The 22097-nt window shown below is 41.3% G+C and overlaps 1 protein-coding gene across 1 annotated transcript; it reads right to left on the reverse strand.

Moving 5' to 3' along the window:
* Positions 1 to 1393: 1393 nt before the first annotated feature.
* LOC142196810 (alpha-1,4-N-acetylglucosaminyltransferase-like) lies at positions 1394 to 18973 on the reverse strand. The gene is made up of 2 exons (XM_075266789.1): positions 18494 to 18973; positions 1394 to 1981 (listed from the first exon to the last, which is right to left on the reverse strand). Exons 1-2 carry the CDS (start codon positions 18971 to 18973, stop codon positions 1394 to 1396), a joined length of 1068 nt encoding a protein of 355 aa, XP_075122890.1.
* Positions 18974 to 22097: the final 3124 nt, after the last annotated feature.

A 22097-nucleotide genomic window follows, 5' to 3' on the forward strand; every position in this document is an offset into this window, starting at 1 on the left:
CATTGATTGGCCGAATGCTATACAGTCGGCCAATCAACGCTGGTTCTTCTCTTACCTTTAGAAGTCTTCTCCGTGCAGCTTCCCCGCGGCGTCTTCCAGCTCTTCATTCACTCTGCTAGGCATCGGGCCTGGGCAGAGCCGACTGCGCATGTCACGCTTGTAGTGCGGGCATGCGCAGTCGGCTCTGCCCAGGCCCGATGCCTGGCAGAGTGAATTCAGAGCCGGAAGACGCCGCGGGGACGCTGCAAGGAGAAGACTTCTTGGAGGATCCAGCCCGACCCTCACTTGTGGACTTGGTAAGTATAATTTGATCGAATGTTGCCTACCCTTGAAACGAGCATTTTCCCCCATAGAGTATAATAGGGTTCAATATTCGATTCGAGTGGTCGAATATTGAGGGGCTACTCGAAACGAATATCAAACCTCGAACATTTTAGGGGGCGTTCACACTACCATTGGTGTCCGTTATGAAGGTGTCCGTTTAAAAGAAAAAAAACTGACACCTATCATAATGGACATTAACTGACACTAACTGATGCTAACTGATGTTAATGCGTCCGTTTTTTTAAACGGACACATTAGTATCAGTTATCAGTTAGTGTCCGTTTTTTATACTGTCCGTTTTTTCTTTTTTGCTGTTTATACTTTCTGAGCATGTGCAGAAAATAAACGGACAGAAAATAACGGACTGTAACTGATGGCCATCAGTTACTGCCCGTTATATGTCCGTTGCCCATAGACCTCAATGTTAAAAAAAACGGACACTTTCTGTCCGTTTTTTTCAAACGGACAAAAAAATCCTGCATGTGTGATTTCTCTGTCCGCTTGAAAAAACGGACACGGTTGTTAACGGACCCTTAAGGACACAAACGGACACAAACGGACAACAGATGAAATCCCATTGAAATGAATGGAAATTGTAACGGACACAACTAGTGTCTGTTGCTAAAATCTTGAATGGACAATAGCAACGGACACTGCAATCGGACACCAACGGTAGTGTGAACGCCCCCTTACTGTTCGCTCATCTCTACTAATCTCCCTTTCCCCGGTGTGGCTTTTTTTCTTGTTCAACAGCTTAAAGAGGTTATCCAGCAACCTATAATTTACAGCCTGTCTTTAGGACAGGCTACAAATATCTCATAGCTCAGCTTTCTTTAACTTTAATGGGAGCTGAGCTGCAGTACCAGCACCTGACCACTACACAAAACAAGGACCCAACTATTTCCAGCCCTGTGTTGTATACAGGATGGACATTGAAATCAGCCCATTTAGCTAAGGAGAGGCCATAAATACCAGATTCCTGGAAATCCCTTTAACAAAGTGTAAATGTATCTTGTATAACAAAGCAAACACATATTTGCATTATGAGATCCATTTGGAATGACAAACACTAATGGTGACTGGTTACATTCTTTAAAATGCTTTCGTAGGTGAAGGGGCAGTATTGTTGATAGAGATGTTCCACTAGTGTTTTACTGCCGACCATCATTAACTTTCTTCCTTGATTCGCGAAGTTATAGAGGTGAAGAGCATAAGAATTATTAAAAGTTGGTAAATCTTTCCAAACCTCAAAGTACTTTTCCCAGGATTTATATTGTATGGGATAGAATCGTTCAGGATGAAAGTAGGAGACATTGGCACACTTGATATGATCCACGGAGGTAAACTTCAGAACTCCACAATACTTGTTCACAACACGTGTAAAAAGTGTTGGTCCTTGTTGTCCCCATACATTTCCTCTATAATTCTGTACAAAGTTTTCCATAAACTCCCACATTAAATTATGACGCGGAGAAAAACCAAAAACACCATTGCTCATGGATGTGGCATGCTCAGGAGCTAGAAAATTGTCTTCAGGAATGGGTCGAATTGAAATGAAATCAGTATCCATATAAATACCTCCATACTTCCAGATCAAGGCTAATCTGCAAGCATCTGATTTAACATGTGTCCAGTAATCTTCTCGTTTTGGGTCTACCTAAGATACAATAAGAAAGGAAGAAAAATATCAAGTAAATAGTGAGTTACATAAATACATTCAAGACAGTAAAGGAGAGTCACAAGAAGACAACCCCTGCCTATATGCTCTAGTACCAAATATTTGCACTTTTCCCTCCACAAAATTGTAGAGAAGAAAGGTCCCAATTTACAGAACATTCTTCATCATTAAAGTAATACATTCAAACAAATGTCCCAATTTAATCTGCATCTCTCACCATTATGTATTGGGTGCAGTCTTAGTACTATATGTAAGGTGCAGGTACCACTGGACTCCATAAGTGAGGCAGGCCTTACTATTAGGGTGCATTCACACTACAGATACGCTGACTGATTCTGAACGCTAAAACACGTTAAAAGCGCGTATAAAGCAGATCCCATTCATTTAAATGGGAGCCGGCATACGAGCGCTCCCCATTGAAATGAATGGGCTGCTTTTTTCTCTATGAGTGCACCCATTGAAGTGAATGGGAAGCGCTCATGTGTACGGCTCGCTCGGCTCATTCCAAGATGAACACGCAAGTGCTTCCCATTCACTTCAATGGGAGCACTCGTAGAGAAAAAAGCAGCCCATTCATTTCAATGGGGAGCGCTCGTATGCTGGCTTCCACTGAAATGAATGGGATCTGCTTTATACGTGCTGATTCTGAACGTGTTTAAACGTTCAGAATCAGTCAGCGTATCCGTAGTGTGAATGCACCCTTAAAGATGAGCGAACAGTAAAATGTTCGATATTCGTTTCGAATAGCCACTCAATATTCGACTATTTGATTGAATATTGAACCCCATTATAGTCTATGGGGAATAATGCTTCGCTACAGGGGATCCCACCATTCGACTCAGTAGAGTCACCAAGTCCACTATCACACCCCAGGAAATGATGCCAACACCCTGGAATGCAACTGGGACAGCAGGGGAAGCATGCCTGGGGGCATCAAATACTTTTATTATGTTGGGATCCCCTGTCAGTTTGCGATATGCTGGAGCTGACTTTTTCCCATAGGAATGCATTGACCAGCGTTGATTGGCCAGTGTACAGCATTCGGCGAATCAACGCTGGTTCTGCCGGAGGAGGTGGAGTCTAAGATCCGTCCACAGCAGTTTCCATTCTGGTCCGATTTTAGACTCCGCCTCCTCCAGCAGAACCAGCGTTGATTGGCCAATCAACACTGGTCAATGCATTCCTGTGGCGAGATGAAGCAGAGCTAGCCGTGCACTCAGCTCGACTACTCTGGACACCGGAGATGAAGCAGAGCTCAGCTCTGCACTACTGCCAACCATCCCTCCAGCTACTCCTCCTGTCACACACTGTTAAATATTATATATTTACAATATTCTCTAGCAGACATGGGGTTAACACTCTACTGACATCATAGTCTTATATTCTGGGGACATGGGTGCGGTTAGAGTACACCATTTTAGAAATCTCCTTACATAGCTGTAAGATGGAAGGTAACAGCCCACTCTCATGAACATAAATGAGTGACAGACACACACGTCGGGGTTGTCATCCATGAGGGTCTGTCTTTGGGAAGACCACGGGAAGACCAGGAGGTCTGTCTTTGGGAACATCAGGGTGGGTGGTCCAGGCAGATGGACATCCATGGACGTCGTAACCAGCCCAAGTCCACCAACCAGATGAAAAGCATGAACCAAGCTGTAACTACAAGATATCCAGATGATTTAACTTCTCTGGAGATGTAAGCTATTGACAATTGACTGATATTTGTGTTATTTGGACATTTTCCCTGTTCCTGTGTTTTCCCTCAAGATATTAATAAACCTCTACACTGATTTATAACAAGCTGACTTCTTCCTATCGTGGATAAGGCCTACAACACATGACATAAGTCTATCCCACAATTTCAAGGATATTTAACAGTGGACACAAGTCTCACCGGCAAATACAAGATATTTAACAGTATCGAGCCAGGTACTGATATTTAACAGTGGCGAGCCAAGCACGGTCGTTTTTTCCTGTTTTTCCATTCACTTGCAATTAAGGGGGAAGAGAGGAGTATTTTGCAAGTTGTATGAATTGCAAGATTCAGGAAGACTTCGAAAAAGAACTTATATTGGTGAGATACAGATGACTGTTGCACGTGTTATATGATACGGAAGCCTGTGTGAGGAAAGCCTGTGAGGAAACACAGAAGGACCACAAGTGCCAGACGTACTGAGACGTTCTGATGACAGGGACCAGCTGTTCCAAGGATAAGCTAAAGGTGAAGCTTTCTACAGTGGTGAGTAAAGATTTTACTTTTAAAGTATGGAAAAATTAGAGTCATTGTCTAAAAAGTATAACTTTGAGTTTAAAATTGTGTCTAGTGACAGTATAGAGAGTATATGGCAAGATTTATATACACAATGTGAGCAGGCAAATTCTAAGATTGAAAATAGAATTTGTTCTACAAAAGAGAAGCAGGTATTTAGGAATATAGCTTCTTTGGTAAAGATTTTTAATGATGTGGTAACAGAGAAGAAATTAAGTAATAGTATGCATAAATCTGTTCAGACAGATAACGAGGAATCTCAACATGTTGATAAAGAGCACCATGTGGCAGTAATGGCCATAGATGGTGAGGAACAAATGATACAAGAAACTGAATTGAAATTAAAATCTCAGGAATATTTGATGAATCTGAGTAAAGCCATTCCCACATATGATGTAAAGATGCATGTGTGTAGAAACTCAGAAATTTTTGAAAGCCATGCAGAGAAGTTTGATCTAAATATTGAACAGAGAAATAAATTGTTTAGAATATGGCTTCCTATTGATTTTACAGAACGTTTGTCTGCAAAAATGTCTTATGATAATGAGTCAAATGAATGGTTAAAAGACAGTGATGTGGATAGATTAAAGAAACTAATCTGGTGCACTAGAGGTGACAGCATGCCAACACCTGACATACTGAATGAGATAAAGATTGGCAAAAAAGAATGCACATATGCATTCATGTCTAAATTTGAGAGAACATACAAAACTGTCATTCCAAAGGTGAACTATTCATCTATGGTGAAAAGTTTTGTTAAAAAGTTCAAATTTTTGGATGCAGTCACCCTTGCCAGTGCCTCAGATAAAAAGTCTTTATTTGAAGCTGCTAGTTTATTGGACGTGGCCAGAAGACATCAGAAACATATGTCAAATGCAAACCAAGTATGTCCAAAGCAAAAAGCAAAGCCTATTAAGAGACATCTGTCAAATCAGGTTGTAGTGTCCCCTATTTGTAGGAGGAAAGCTATTGGCCAAAGTGACAAAATCTATGAGAAGCGCAGAAGGTTGCATGTAGTTTACAAGCCTTATTTTATGCAGAATCCACAAAGTAAAGTTCCAACATTGATTGGACCTAAACCCAAGTCGATTCCATTGTCAATTGAAAATACAGAGAAATTGGTTCAGCCAGCCAGTTCAGCCAGCAATATTGCTATTGATAGCCAAAAGAATGTCCCCAAAATGTCAGATCTTTCCAGTAACCCAATGGCATCTGACCTGTCTTATATTCTTAGGAAAAGGGCAAGCTTGGCATTCTCTCATGACCTGGTGAGGCTATTATGGATGGACGTGTTGACAGGAAGTTCATGGGTTTAACTTAAAAATATATATCTGAAAGGAGGTCAGGGATCAAATTTAAAAGTATCTCTGAAGGAATGACTATCTATTGAGTTTTACTTATGTATTATTTGGCTATGTAAAGAGAAATCCCTTTTATATGAGGAAAAGTCCAATGATCAGGTATAATCCACATGATTATGTGATGATGTTTATAAATAATCCTAATTGTGCTATTGTGAATAATACTATGGATCATATTATTATATATACACACACACAGGAGGAGAGCCTGATGTGTGGTGACAGATTTTTGTCATAGCCCACTCTCTGGATGCAGAGAGAGGAGGAACATGTTATGTACAATATGTGAATATGATCAAATAGTATTATGAGTCCATAAAGTTATTAAACTTTCCATTGGTTAATCATTATTGTATTCATTTGGTTTTTGCTAAAGTTTATCTATTTTTCAGATCAGAAATGTCATATATGGAAAAATGGATCAGTTCAATCAGTGATGTCCATTCATTCATCATTCTTTCTTCTAGCTAAAAGAATACATGGAGTGTCTAACTATTAATGAGTAAACTAATTAACATGGTGTGACTAATAACAATGCATGATAAAGTGATATAAGTTATAACTTACCTTAAGCATGTTTTTCAATAGTTTCATGTAAAGTCCATGTTTTTAGGATTTTCATGTATAATCCATTTTGTTTAAAGGCATGCAGCTAGGCATGGAGCTCTTACTTATTGTGAATCAATGTCCGTTCATGTGGTCGGTTGATTGACAGCAACACATTATGACCTGTGACCCTGATGGGCTGGTCAGTATAAGAGTTATGTGTGTTATGTGTCAACTGGTGTATACAACAGATCTGTGACGTCACACACTAGGCCTAAGAAAATCAGGATGCATCCAACAAGGAAAAAAGGAAAATATATCCAACAAAGACGTCTATTTCTATTTTCTATTTTCTTTTTCTATTTCTTTCTATTTTCTATTTTTTATCTTATGTGATCCTCTATATTAAATCAGGAAATTAGCAAATATATTAGAAATCCATCAAAAGGAATTTCATGTTTATACCTACAGGAAAACCAAGTGTTCAAGTCACATGAGCTGAGGAAAAGGTGACAGCTGCACTAGGGTGAAGGTTATTTTAGTTTGTGAATATTTTGTAGCAAAAGAAGAAGCTTTTGACTATGATATAGATAGCTCTTCAATATATTTGTTCAAACCTAACAAATAATAAAGGTTTATTGGGGTAATTGGATCGTGGGATAATAAATATATTAGGTTTATGGTGGGAAAATCTAGTTAGCTATAGTTATTGTTTTATTATATTATTATTGATTATTCATTATGTATTCTTACATGTACACACACACTTGCATACACTTACACACATCAACATCTACAAACATCGGGAAAACATAAATGTCTTATATGCAAATGAGATACGCTAATCATCTTCATGAAGGGAGAGGTATATGGGATATCAAGAGTGATAGTCTCTGGTTTATTCTTTACACTTCTGATTATAGGATGTGACATATTTTGAAATGTTTATGATTTATATACTTATTTCATATATATGGTGTTCACATACAGCCAGTACACAAGAATATATACAGTTAAGTTTAAAAATAATGTATTTTTACATTTGTGTCTTAGCAGAGTCAAGTGTGTTAAGTCTTGTCTCTATTCTTGGTATTGGAGGTATCTGAAAGGTGAAAAAGGTCACAGGAGTCTGTGAAGAGACGAGGTGTTAAGAGGAAACTTTAGTCACATAAGTTTTTATGAATAAAGGGTTAATATTGTGTCTCAGATAAGGAACACAATGATAATTAATAAAGTAATGTTCAAAATAAAATTATTTCTTATTAAAAAGGATAATAAAGTGATTAAACTTTAGAAAATGTATGATTAAGTATGATAACACATTCATATAGGAACATATGTTTAGTATAATTGGTGAAAAATTCTAACTAAAGAATAAATATTGTGATTGTCTATAGAATGGTAATTAATAATGAAATCACATTGTATGTCAAAGTTATGTTGCAAATTGTCATCACAAGTAAAGTACACATATATATTCATACATATAGATATAAAGATATATATGTTGATATATGATGTTTATATAGATTATTTTATCCAAAGTACTATTATCTGATAGTTTGATAAACGTATTGAATATCAATATTTTTATAAGTCAAATATTGATACAATGTAAAGAGAAGTCTGATCTATAAATGAATGGTATGGTACACTGTGATATTATAGTTTAGTAAATTGCCTAGTTTGGCTTAGTTATTAGGGAAAGAAAACTTATCTTCAATCAAGTCCAAGATTATGATAGAGTTTGATATCAAATGTTAATAAAAAGACTTTAACAGTTACAAGAAGAAGATGTGCGGGAAAAGACAAAATCTGAAGGTATGAAAGCTATATGTTTAAGCTTATGCCAAGAACTGTGTTTAAAAATTATTGCTGGAGTTTGGAACCTTTGATCAGCTGATGATTGGACAGATATAAAGACGTCCTCATCAATGTTTGGTGGAATCCTCTCTATTTCAAGACTTCAAGTTGTTTGGTGAAGCAAAAGGGTTATGAATGATAAAACCCAAACACAGATAGTGTGTATCCAAGAGACTGAGATTCCAGGACTGAACCTTACTGACAAGCAGCAGGGATGATGTCAGAATTCACACTTGCCTTGCTTTTGCAGTATTGCTCCAGAAGTGTCACATTGTTGTTCTACAGTGACAGGTGGTCAAGGTAATTGCCAAAGGAAACTCCTCTACAGTCTTATACTTTGTTGTTATATCAATATCTTCATAATATGAACTTTAACCCCTTCCCGCCGATGGCATTTTTTGATTTTCGTTTTTCGTTTTTGACTCCCCTCCTTCTAAACCCCATAACTTTTTTATTTCTCCGCTCCCAGAGCCATATGAGGTCTTAATTTTTGCGGGACAAATTTTTCTTGATGATGCTACCATTAATTATTCTATATAATGTACTGGGAAGCAGGAAAAAAATTCAGAATGGGGTGGATTTGAAGAAAAAATGCATTTCTGCGACTTTCTTACGGGCTTTGGTTTTACGGCGTTCACTGTGCAGCCAAAATGACATGTCCCCTGTATTCTGTGTTTCGGTACGGTTCCAGGGATACCAAATTTATATGATTTTATTTACATTTTGACCCCTAAAAAAAATTCCAAAACGGTGTTAAAAAAAATTTTTTCTAAAAGTCGCCATATTCCGACGGCCGTAAATTTTTTATACATAGGTGTACGGGGATGCATAGGGCGTCTTTATTTGCGGGGTCGGGTGTACTTTTTAGTTCTACCATTTTCGGGAAATGTTATTGCTTTGATCACTTTTTATTCAAATTTTTATCAGAATTAAAACAGTGAAAAAACGGCGGTTTGGCACTTTTGACTATTTTTCCTGCTACGGCGTTTACCGAACAGGAAAAATATTTTTATAGATTTGTAGAGCGGGCGATTTCGGACGCGGGGATACCTAACATGTATATGTTTCACAGTTTTTAACTACTTTTATATTTGTTCTAGGGAAAGGGGGGTGATTTGAACTTTTAATACTTTTTATATTTTTTTATATTTTTTTTTACTTTTTTTTTTTTTGCATTTATTAGACCCCCTAGGGGTGTTGAACCCCAGGGGGTCTGATCACTAATGCAATGCATTACAATGCTAATGCATTGCAATGCATTGCAAAAAAGCATCATCTCTTTTGCAGGCTGTATACACCAGCCTGCAAAAGAGAGAATTTGCAGACTGGCTGGGAGCCCTTAACAAGGCTCCCGGCTGTCACTGCAACATGACGTCGGCCCTGGAGCATGCTCCAGGAGCCGGCGATCCTTGCCAAAATGGCGGCGCCCATGCGCCGCCGGGAAAATGGCGCCTCCGGCGCCTTTGACAGCAGCGCCGGAGGGGTTAGAGGCATTAGAGCCGGTTGTCTACTGCTTAAAGCAGTAGACACCCGGCGGCTATGACGGCCGCCCGGCTCCCGGGCGGTCGCCATAGTTACAGACCCGACACGCGCCGTACTATTACGGCGCATGTCGGGAAGGGGTTAATGGACAATGTTATAATATCTGCACAACACAGAGGAAATCTATAAAGGACTTTAAGTCAAGAACTACATTTGTGGTAAGCCTTCTATTATGATGGAAGAAGATGACCAGAAAACCAGACGATGAAAGAAGAGCCTTCATTAGGTGTAGGTTAGATAGTGTATCAAATTGTTTTCATCTTTGATCACAGTTTACCATAACATACCATAACATTTATTAATGACAAAATGTATTGCAAATTAATGAAATTATTGTTACATGGACAATCAATGAAAATTAAGTTCCAGTATTCAGCAAAGAAGAAAGAAGATATAATCTAATTGTATGAATATTGTCGTATGATATGGTATATCTTGAGAGTTCAAACAGATATTTCACTCTCAAAAGGGGGAAATGTTAAATATTATATATTTACAATATTCTCTAGCAGACATGGGGTTAACACTCTACTGACATCATATTTGTTATATTCTGGGGACATGGGTGCGGTTAGAGTACACCATTTTAGAAATGTCCTTACATAGCTGTAAGATGGAAGGTAACAGCCCACTCTCATGAACATAAATGAGTGACAGACACACACGTCGGGGTTGTCATCCATGAGGGTCTGTCTTTGGGAAGACCACGGGAAGACCAGGAGGTCTGTCTTTGGGAATATCAGGGTGGGTGGTCCAGGCAGATGGACATCCATGGACGTCATAACCAGCCCAAGTCCACCAACCAGATGACAAGCATGAACCAAGCTGTAACTACAAGATATCCAGATGATTTAACTTCTCTGGAGATGTAAGCTATTGACAATTGACTGATATTTGTGTTATTTGGACATTTTCCCTGTTCCTGTGTTTTCCTTCAAGATATTAATAAACCTCTACACTGATTTATAACAAGCTGACTTCTTCCTATCGTGGATAAGGCCTACAACACATGACACAAGTCTATCCCACAATTTCAAGGATATTTAACAGTGGACACAAGTCTCACCGGCAAATACAAGATATTTAACAGTATCGAGCCAGGTACTGATATTTAACACACACACAGCTCTGCACTACTGCCAACCATCCCTCCAGCTACTCCTCCTGTCACACACACAGCTCTGCACTACACCCAACCATGCCTCCAGCTACTCCTCCTGTCACACACACAGCTCTGCACTACTGCCAACCATCCCTCCAGCTACTCCTCCTGTCACACACACAGCTCTGCACTACTGCCAACCATCCCTCCAGCTACTCCTCCTGTCACACACACAGCTCTGCACTACTGCCAACCATCCCTCCAGCTACTCCTCCTGTCACACACACAGCACTGCACTACTGCCAACCATCCCTCCAGCGACTCCTCCTGTCACACACACAGCTCTGCACTACACCCAACCATGCCTCCAGCTACTCCTCCTGTCACACACAGCTCTGGTGTAACAGAGCTCAGCGCACACTCAGCTCTACTACATGTCTACACTCTACACTCAGTAGTTTCCATTCCATTCCAGTTAGTTATGGTTTTGTTATATAGAATGCACCCTAAATTATTTGTGAATCATCCCATTTGCCACAACTTCACATTTTATATTACTCATGACAAAAGTTGAAAACAACATGGAAGTGGGCCTGGTCAATGTAGGTGGGTTGCTCGCAGACAATGAGATGTTGAACGTGGTGACAGACACTGGACACAAAGGGATTTGATGACAGACATTGCCCAGTGTGCAGGACACAGTCACAGACACCCAGGACTTGACTTGGTCACAGACACTTTGTGGGGTGTGAGACGCAGACACAGATACTCTGGACTGGACATGGACTAGCATTGCATGGGATGCAGGACACCGTCACTGGCACTCTGGACTGGCCGGCCACAGACACAGCGTTGGGTGCGGGAAACAGTCGCTAATACTCTGAACTGGACATGGTCGCAAGCACTGCGTGATTGTCGGGTTGCAGTCACAGACGCACTGGCCTGGACTTCTTCTCAGACACTGCACGGAGTGTGGGACACGGTCACAGAAACTCTGGATTGGACTTGGTCACAGGCACTGCACGAGGTGCGGGATAGTCAGACTCTCTGCACTGGACTTGGTCACAGAATGTCTGCAATGGACTTGGTCACTGACACTGTACAGTGTGTAGTGGGGTACAGACATTACATGGGGTGCATTGACACTGTGTCAGGGATAGATAGATAGATAGATAGATAGATAGATAGATAGATAGATAGATCAAGCAGAACAAGATATCCTCCCATTAAACTATATTGCTATATTTTTTGAATATTTTTCGGAATGTCTTACTTTATAATTAATAGAAGTGAGCGAACACCATTCGATCAAATAGGTATTCAATCAAATATCAGGCCATTCAAGGTATTCGATTCCATCGAATAGACACGCCGCAAACGCAGTAAAAATTTGTATCCCCTCCCACCTTCCCTGGTGCGTTTTTTGCACCAATAACTGTGCAGGGGAGGTGGGACAGGAACTATGAGAATGGAGGCATTGAAAAAAATTTAAAAAACCCATTGGTTACCGAAAACATGTGAACTCTGATTCATAAGAATAGCCAGCGCCATGTTCGTTTCATTTTCCGGCTTTCAGACATAGGAACAGACGTGCTGCTGAGGGCTAGATAGGGATTAGCTTCAGATAGGCAGGGAAAAACGGAAGAAAAACAACAGCTCTTTTAAGAGCTATATACTACAGGGAGAGGAGTCGATATATGCTCAACCCAGTTTTACCGGCGGTGTCTCCCCAAACACCTAACTGGGATACAGAACAATTCAGTCCAGCGATATATGCTCAACCCAGCTTTCCAGGCAGTGTCCCCCCCAAACACCTAACAGGGATACAGAGCATTCAGTCCAGAAATATACGCTCAACCCAGCTTTGCAGGCAGTGTCCCCCCAAACACCTAACAGGGATACAGAGCAATTCAGTCAGGCTATATACGCTCAACCCAGCTTTCCAGGCAGTGTCCCCCAAACACCTAATAGGGATACAGAGCAATTCAGTCCAGAAATATACGCTCAACCCAGCTTTCCAGGCAGTGTCCCCTCCATAAACACCTAACAGGGATACAGAGAAATTCAGTCCAGAAATATATGCTCAACCCAGCTTTGCAGGCAGTGTCCCCTCAAACATCTAACAAGGATACAGAGCATTCAGTCCATAAATATACGCTCAACCCAGCTTTGCAGGCAGTGTCCCCCAAACACCTAACAGGGATACAGAGCAATTCAGTCCAGCGATATACGCTCAACCCAGCTTTCCAGGCAGTGTACCCCCAAACACCTAACAGAGATACAGAGTAAGTAGTAAGTTAGTAAAGCTAAGTAGGAGACACAGCAATTTAGTCAGGCTATATAAGCTCAATCCAATTTTTAAGGGTCTACCTCCCAAAAGCTAAGTGGGAGACACAGCAATGCAGTCATGCTATATAAGCTCAGTCCAGTTTTTTGTTCAATCCAGTATTGTTTGCTCTCCATGATGTGAACTATGCCTTTGTCTCTTGAAAAGCATCCATCAAGAAGGCCTTGGAGGCATCCACTTGAAAGGCCCTCCATGTTTCAGAGGTGGATGCACAGGCTTCCCCCTCACCATCCTGGTCCCACGACCGAATGGCCTTCAGTTGTTTGTTAGTCTTATCCCGATGGAATATGGGTCTGCTGGAAATCGAGGACTGATTATCCGATTAAGTGGATTCGTCTTCCACGTGTAACCGCTCCAGAGAGAGTAACAAAGTGGAATGTCTTTCTACACGCTGCTTCTTAGTGAGCTGAGCCAGTGAAGTACGTATATCTTTCAAGGAATTATCCTGCAAGAAAGGATTATTTTAAAAAGCCAGTGTGTGCCACCCCCACATAACGGCTCCCGTATTCACCATATACGCCTTGACCCATTCCACTATATCTCTATTGGAGGTTTCCTCCTGAGGAGGTCCTCTGCATTGATGGCAGCGCGGCCAGTCATAGCCTAAAGGCAGAATTGGGTGTTAGGAATTGCCTTAATTGGCGAAAATTCTCCGACTGAGGAAAAAAAACACCACCTACCGTCAGGCAATGGTATATCGCAGTCAATGCATGCCGGATGTCTTCTTTTTGAAGACTTTCTCCTCCTCCGTTGATCACCGGGAGGTGTAGTGGAGGAAGACATTTTTTACAATCCCACGAGAGGTTTTGCCGGTAAAAAAAAAAAATCTGCACATAAGACATGGAGCGGAGTACATTTTTTAGGAAAAATAATACTGCAGAACTTACCCACTGTGATGAGACTTAGGACGGAACTTACCAAGTTTCCTTAGAGTTGCTTTAGAAACTCACCTTACAGCTCAAAAAAGCACAAGACTCTACAGGTTGACTAGGACTTAGGGAACCCACCAGTAAAACCAGAAGGCAATGAGAGTACTGACTTTCCGTCCTTTTATCTTCCCATAGCGGAAGGGGCGTAATTAGCTCTACTTTACTTTCCCCTTTCCCTCTCTTCTGTTCTACTCTGCTGTATACTCTGGCTTTTCCTTCCATCTGCAGGTGCTTTCCTCTATATTTTGAGTGTATTTTGCGTGGCCCCAGAGCAGAGCAGCGGCTGTAGCTTCACGGACTTCTGACCCGGAAGTGGACCGCAGCCCCGTGCCTCTGCACAGGCAACCGGTCGGAACATCAGAGGGAAACAAGAGTTCCGCCAAACTAGCTGGACCCCAGCACGGCTTCTGATAAGTGCTCACCCGGACCAACGCAGTACGCCATGGCCCCTCCTCCAAGATCAACTTTCCATTGGACTGTGACCGTTCCACGGCAACTGTCCAGTAAGTTGCCATTGCAATGGTAGCAGAGAAAGGGAAGACATAGCACTTAGGGCCCCTTCACACGGAGGATACGCTGGCTGATTTTGAACGTGTATACATTCCGAATCAGCAGCGTTTAAAACAGGTCCCATTGCTATCTATGGGAGCTGGAATACGCGCTCCCCATAGAAATGAATGGGAAAAAGCAGCCCATTCATTTCTATGGGGAGCGCACGTATGCCGGCTCCCATAGAAAGCAATGGTACCTGTTTTAAATGCTGATTTGGAATGTATACACGTTCAAAATCAGCCAGCGTATACTCCGTGTGAAGGGGCCCTTACTTACTAATCTTTCAGGGAATTCAAGATGCTAGAAGCAGAGAGGACAGCAGAGCGACTCCAGGTGAAGAGTGAGACTTAAGACCAGGTAAGACATGCTGGTCTAGATGCTTTTTCTTTTTTCCTCCCTTTTTTTTTTTTTTTTTTTTTTTTTTATAAAGAGGACAGAGTGTTCTCCCCACCTATCCTGTCCTTCATACAGGACAGAAAAAAAACACGCAGGGGGAGGTATCTGTGCCCTCTTAAAGGGGTCAAGTCATGTGAAATTAATACTGGCTAAGAATTCTGGAATTCTGTTTTACTTTGTATAAAGAATTAGCTGATGTAAATGCTTGGTATCACTATTATTATGCATGTTAAAAACACTTTTTGCCTCTCTTAATAAGAGGGCATGACTAAAACAGGAACCCATGAAAAGACATAGCACAGGTAGAAGAAGCCCAAAGGCAACAGGTAACAGAAACAGAAGCCGAAAGCCACAGGTAATGGAGATATTGCAGAAGCCATAGAATAGAACTGTATTACAGTCTATGGGAAATTCACTACTAAGCTATTTAGGCCTGCCACAGACAAGCCTCAATAACTAAATTCTTATGACAGGCCTGGGAGCCTTCATAAGGCTTCATGGTATTAGTTTAGCTCCCTTGATCTCGGACTTGTGCTTGGCATTTCTATAGGGGAAATTGGGTACTCAGAAGAAAGTAATGGCCACATACAGAGTGAACTGTCATCATGGGCATTCTTACCAGGTGGGTGACCTATTCAGAGACCCGACATCTTCCATAATAGTATTGTGGATGTCAGGAAGCTGATAATATACAGAGTTAACCAAGGTCTGTGTGTCTGCCAGCAGAGGTCAGGGAAGAATTATCTCCAGTTATGGTTAACTGCCATTTTAAAGCAGGGTTAATTCTTTCCACTGGTTCCTCTTGGATTAAGAATGAAAAGCTTGAAATTGATGTAATCTAGTTTTTATAAGATTTACTATAGATATATTCTTCCTTTAGTCGCTTACTATATTACTGTCAGTACCTGAGTTGTTTTATTAAATTGCTGTGTATTTTCCAGTGGTGTTTGTTTAGGGATTTGAGCCGGTGGTTGTTCTCTTTGCCACTGAACTGTTTAGTTTGTGGTTTGGCATCTGCCTCAGTGTATACTTGAGCTGGCTTGGTGTCTAAGTAGATGTGAGCTTCAGGTGTTTGACATTGTCATCAACCTATCAAGTCTTTCCGGGGTCTGTATAAGGCTGACTGCTGGCTTCAGTCCTAGATGGTTTTTGTTTTTACCAACTAGGATTCTTGGCCCAGTTTGGTAGGAGTATTTTGTGGGAGTTGCACGGTCTCAGGAGCTGGATTGGAAGTAGTTTGAGTTTGTTCTGTGTGAGAGTCTGTTTTACCCTAAACATTTCTACTCAACCCCTGTCCTGCATTTCTGGTTGCCTGTCACTGTTTTGGTATTAGTGTTTTTTGTTTAAGGGCTTCAGATTTATTTTGCCCCTGTCCTGTGATACCCTTTCCTCACTACTTGCGGGCTCTGTTTCCTCCCCTTTTTCCTTTGCTGTTGGGGTTCCTCAGGGCTCGGTCCTAGACCCCCTGCTCTTTTTTTCTCTACACAGCCCCCATTGGACAAACCATCGCCAGATTTGGCTTCAGGTACCATCTTTATGCTGATGACACCCAATCATACACATCTTCCCGTGACATCACCCCTGCACTCATACAGAACACCAGCGACTGTCTCTCTGCTGTCTCAAATATCATGTCTTCGCTCTATCTGAAACTAAATCTCTCCAAGACTGAACTACTACTGTTTCCACCATTTAATAGATCTGTCCCTGATATATCCATTGTAGTCTCAGGCCTTACTATAACTCCTAGGCAGCAGGCCCGCTGCCTCGGGGTCATGTTTGATGCAGACCTTTCCTTCACCCCTCATATTGAATCACTTGCATGCTCATTTCACCTCCACCTCAAAAACATCTCCAGAATACACCCTTTCCTTGCCAGAGATACACTAAAGACACTTATTGTCTCTCTGATTCATTCTCGCCTTGACTACTGTAACTCCTTACTAATCGGTCTTCCCCTCACTAAACTTTCCCCTCTACAATCTATTCTGAATGCAGTGGTTCTGTATTTGAACCCTAAAAATTGTACAGCACTGCGGAATTTGTTGGCGCTATATATATAAAATTTATTATTATTATTACTGCTCCACTTTTCCTCTCCTCTATTTCTGTTGTGTTTTTATGGTTGTGCTGCACCTATACTTCTCCAGTACGTCCCATCCTAGTTGTTACTGTTTGCAGCTGCACCTATTCTTTGGTTAGGGGTGACCACCTCCAGTATCCCAGTCCCTAGCCTCTTTCAGCTGTCACCCCATCTTTTTTTTTATTTTATGTAGATTGTGAGCCCCACATAGAGCAATGTACATTTTTTCCCTATCAGTATGTCTTTGGAATATGGGATGGAAATCCATACAAACACTGGGAGAACACACCAACTCCATGTTTTTTTTGCCCTTGGCGGGAAGCTCTCACCCCATCTGTCTGTCAGGTCTTCACGTTTAGAGAGCTAGTAGTTGTCGGGGCCAAACTTAGCTTGGGTACTGCTGACCAACACCCTCAGGCAGGGCTTAGTCAGCCATCGTAGTGCCAGGGACAGCCTTCCTACCCCATTTCCATAGAGGTGCAAGAAGCATTCAGTATCACGGTTGCTTGGGCATTGACACAACCGTGACAATTACTAGCCTCTGCCTGCGACTTCATCTGCGTGTTGTTGGCATTGATGATCCGCCTATATTGAGCAAATTGCTGCCGTCGATGGTTTGCCTGCGCCGGTGTTTTGGCAGCTCTTAAGCTGTCCTGTCGCTGAACTCATTCCTAGCGCTGTGTCCGTGATTGTTCTGGCATCTCAGCAGCTCATTGGGAAGCCATATAATGAGTGTGTTGTTGGCATTGATAATCCACCTGCTCTGGCGTTTTGGCAGCTGTCAAGCTGGCCTGCCACTAAACTCGTATCTTGCACTGTACTCATGATTGTTACGGCATCTCAACAACTTGCTTGGACGCCATATAATGAGCGCGTTTTTGGTGCCAATGATCCCACTCAGCTCCGCTTGAGAACTTCTGGCTACCTTCATAGCTGTCGCTGTTTTAGAATTTTGCAACAAATTAGATTTTCTTTTTCCCAGCATGTTTAAAAGTAGCAAACTGCCAATTTGGATTATAGGTGTTTTCCCATCTAGTGTGTCAGCACTGCCTGGTGCAGATCAGATAATATGCAAATACATGTACACAATGGGATGAGGGTTAGCTGAGCGTTTACATAGAGATATAACAAACCTGGCTTTATCAGAACCTGAGATAAGCTGCTGCCGAGAGCTGTTTAAAATAGTATGTGAACATAAATTCATAACAGTCGTGAAGCCATGTTATTTACTGGGATAAAAAGTAGCCTATGTTTTAATCGAGATTAAAAACAATCTATATTTCAAATTTAATTCAAATCCATTCAGCCGTTTTTGAATGATTGAGGAACAAACACACAAACACACAAACCTCCAAACACACAAGCACACAAACTTTCATAATTATAATATTAGTAGGATTATATTTATTATTATTATTATTATTATTATTATTATTATTATTATTATTATTATTATTATCTATAAAATAGAACTCTTCATGTGTTTTCCAACCATTACCTTTTCATACCAAGCAAGAAGTGGGGTGTCAGCGAATACCTTCTCCATTCGCAATGGGAAAATGTAGATATTCTTATAAAATGAGAGAGTTGGGAAACGTTCGCGGGCTTTCTTCTCATCATCCACATTGACAATGTCATCTAGTCCTTTCATGAAGAAGACGACTGGTCTGTCTGGATATAGCCGAGCCGCTGATTCAATTGAGCACAAAACCAAGGATGGTTCCTCCATCCTATCCGTGGTTTCCAAAAAAAAGATACCATTTCCTTGTTGAAGAACATCGCTTGGACTTATATTATATGAAGGTATGTTTTCTGATTTGAAAATTTGGTAATAATCTTTTTCTGTGATTGGCAAACTACCTTTAGAAATGAGGAAATTTAATATGTAGGAGCTGTTTTGATTCAAGAAAGTTTTAGTGAAGAAACTTATTGCTGCCACACACAGCACAAAAGTGAGAATCTTTAGATGTTTCAACATAGTTGTAATATTCAGTGCTTAAGCTGTGGAAATAAAAAATACATAAATTATTGCTTCAGATAATAATATATTAATATAAAAAAGAAAGGACTTCATGAAGTCTCATGTACACAGCAAAATTCCTGGATTATCCTGTTCCTGATATTTGGACCTGGGTCTGTAAGTCATGTTTTCATATTTGGGTTCTACCTCTTGGTTTCAGTCCTGCCTGATTTTCTTTTCACGGTGTGACCTGCTAGATCATGTACATGCCAAAGTCTGAAGTATACTCTGTTACATGAGTCTGTATCATGTCTGAATCTGAGGTACCCTAAAACCTGCCTGTATATTCTGTAACCTGCTTGCATACCCCCAAACCACAGGTGAACTCTGAAATCAGTGCTTGATCCTGTGCATCATGGATCCTGTGCCTGAGTGCTGACTGCCAAGATCTATAACGTGGTGTCAGTGGCGCACTGCTAATGAGGCAAGGTGAGTCGGCGCCTAAGGCAGCACTTTCTGAGATAATTGACAATTTTACCATTTTTTTTCTCAACTAATCCAAAACAGGCTGCTCTGAAAACAAAACTTATTGGACCTGTCCTGTGCTGGCTTAGACCTCTGTGTCTCAGCGCAGGTGGTGATGATAAGACATCATCACTGAGATGCAGACATCTTTTGTGCGGCCGGGAGAAGAAGAGGTGGCGGTGGTGGCGCAGAGGCTCCATCTCTTTCTTGGGATCGTAGATAGGTGAGTGAGAATGCCTTTTGTTTTTTTTAATAGTCTGCTACCTGATGGAATATCCCCAGCAGGTAATGAATGGCCTATTTCCTTACCTATCCCCAGTCCTGCTCATGGCCGTCCCCCGCTTCCCCTTCTGCTATAGAATGCAGAAGAGGGGAGTAGAAGTGGCTCTTTTCAGCACACGGAGTATAATGATTAAAGACTCAGGGGAGTTAAATAAACATAAGAAAACACACTGTTACTCAACTCGCCTGGATCTGGTGTTAATCCTAGCAGGCTTTGGGACTTTATAATAATGTCCCAGATGTTACGTGGACTGTCCACGTGACGTTTGGGACATTACCATAAAGGCCCAAGGTCTGTTCTAGGAGTAACACCAGATCAAGGAGAAGTGAGTTACTAACAGTCTTTTTTTTTTTATGTTTCTTCACCTCCCCTGAGTCTCCGATTATTATACTCTGGGTCTGAAAAAATTGTTCATGGGCGGACTACTATGGGGCATAATAGTGGTTGGGTGTGGAATTGTGTGCAGTGGCGTGTATCTAATCCTGTAGTGTGTGGCACTGTGTGCAATGGCACATATCTAATTCTCTGACATGTGGTACTGTGTGCAGTGGCGCATATCTAATCCTTCAGTGTGGGACTGTGTGCAGAGGCACATATCCAATCCTCTGGCGTGTGGTATTGTGTGCAGTGGCGCATATCTAATTCTCTGACATGTGGTACTGTGTGCAGTGGCGCATATCTAATCCTTCAGTGTGGAACTGTGTGCAGAGGCACATATCCAATCCTCTGGCGTGTGGTATTGTGTGCAGTGGCGCATATCTAATTCTCTGGCATGTGGTATTGTGTAAAGACACATGTATCTAATCTGGCGCTTGGTACTGTGAGCATATGCATAGATTGTAAGCCCTCGTGGGCAGGGCCCTCTACCCCACTGTGCCAGCCGATCACTGTTAGTATGATATGTACCTGTATATTTTGTGAATTGTATGTAACCCCCAAATGTAAAGCACCATGGAATTAATGGTGCTATATAAATAAACAATAATAATAATAATAATAATAATAATAATAATTAATAATACTAATAATAATATGCATGTATCTAATCCTTCAACGTGTGGTAGTGTGTGAAGACACACATATCTAATTCACCGGCTTGTGGTACTGTGTACAGATGCGTGTATCTAATCCTCTGGTATGTGATACTGTGTGGTAACTTGTGTATTTAATCCTCCAGCATGTGGTACTGTGTGCAGTGGCACATATCTAATTCTCCATCATGTGGTATTCTGTGAAGATGCGCATATCTAATCCTATGGTGTGTAGCACTGCGTGAAGACATGTGTATCTAATCCCCCCACGTATAGTACTGTGTGCTGACGCGAGTATCTAATCCTCCAGCGTGTGGAACTAACTGTGTGTAGATGCGAGTATCTAGTGCTCCGGCCTATTGAACTGTGTGTAAACATGCGTATCTAATCTTTTGGCATGTGGAACTGTGTGCAGTTGTGCGTATCTAATCCTCTGGCGTGTGGAACTGTGTGAAGATGTGCATATCTAATCCTCCGATGTGTGTTACTGTGTGAAAACGTGTGTATCTAATCCTCCGGCATGTAGTACTGTATGAAGACATGCGTATCTAATCCTCTGGCATGTGGTACTTTGTGCAGATGCGCGTATCTAATCCTGCGGCATTTGTAACTGTTTGCATTGGCGTGTATCCAATCGTCCAGCATGTGGTATTGTGTGTAGTGGCTTGTATCTAATCCTGCGGCATGTGGAACTGTATGCAGATGTGTGTATCTAATCCTCCAGCATGTGGTACCTTGTGCAGATGCGCGTATCTAATCCTCTGGCATGTGGAATTGTGTGCATACGCGCTTATCTAATCCTTTGGCATGTGGAACTGTGTGCTGAGCTGTGATAGGGAAATGAATACATTCATATATATTTCCTATATGTGTATACATTCTTTCAATAATACTTAAGATTGTAGCATGCTTCTCTCCAGGTCAGCCTGACCCATCTTCCATATTAGTCAGAATTTGTGCAGAGTGACTGGTACACCCAGATAATAAACCAGATCATAATAAAGTCATAAACGTCTATTAATACAGTACAGATAAAATTAATAGTAGATAGTCATTGGGACTTTGCCTTGTCACATAACAAGATGGCTTCAGCTAACATTACCTCAGCTATCCAGTGGCATAACTACCGCCGTAGCAGCAGAGGCAGCTGCCACAGGGCCCGGGGCATTAGGGGGCCCAGCGACAGCGAGTTTTACACAAAACTCCGAAAATGGGCCTAATACTTGGTAGCACAACCTTTAGACAAAATAACTGCGAACAACCGCTTCCGGTAACCATCAATGAGTTTCTTAAAATTCTCTGC

Source organism: Leptodactylus fuscus, chromosome 3 (assembly GCF_031893055.1).
Source record: "Leptodactylus fuscus isolate aLepFus1 chromosome 3, aLepFus1.hap2, whole genome shotgun sequence".
Taxonomy (NCBI): Eukaryota; Metazoa; Chordata; class Amphibia; order Anura; family Leptodactylidae; genus Leptodactylus; species Leptodactylus fuscus.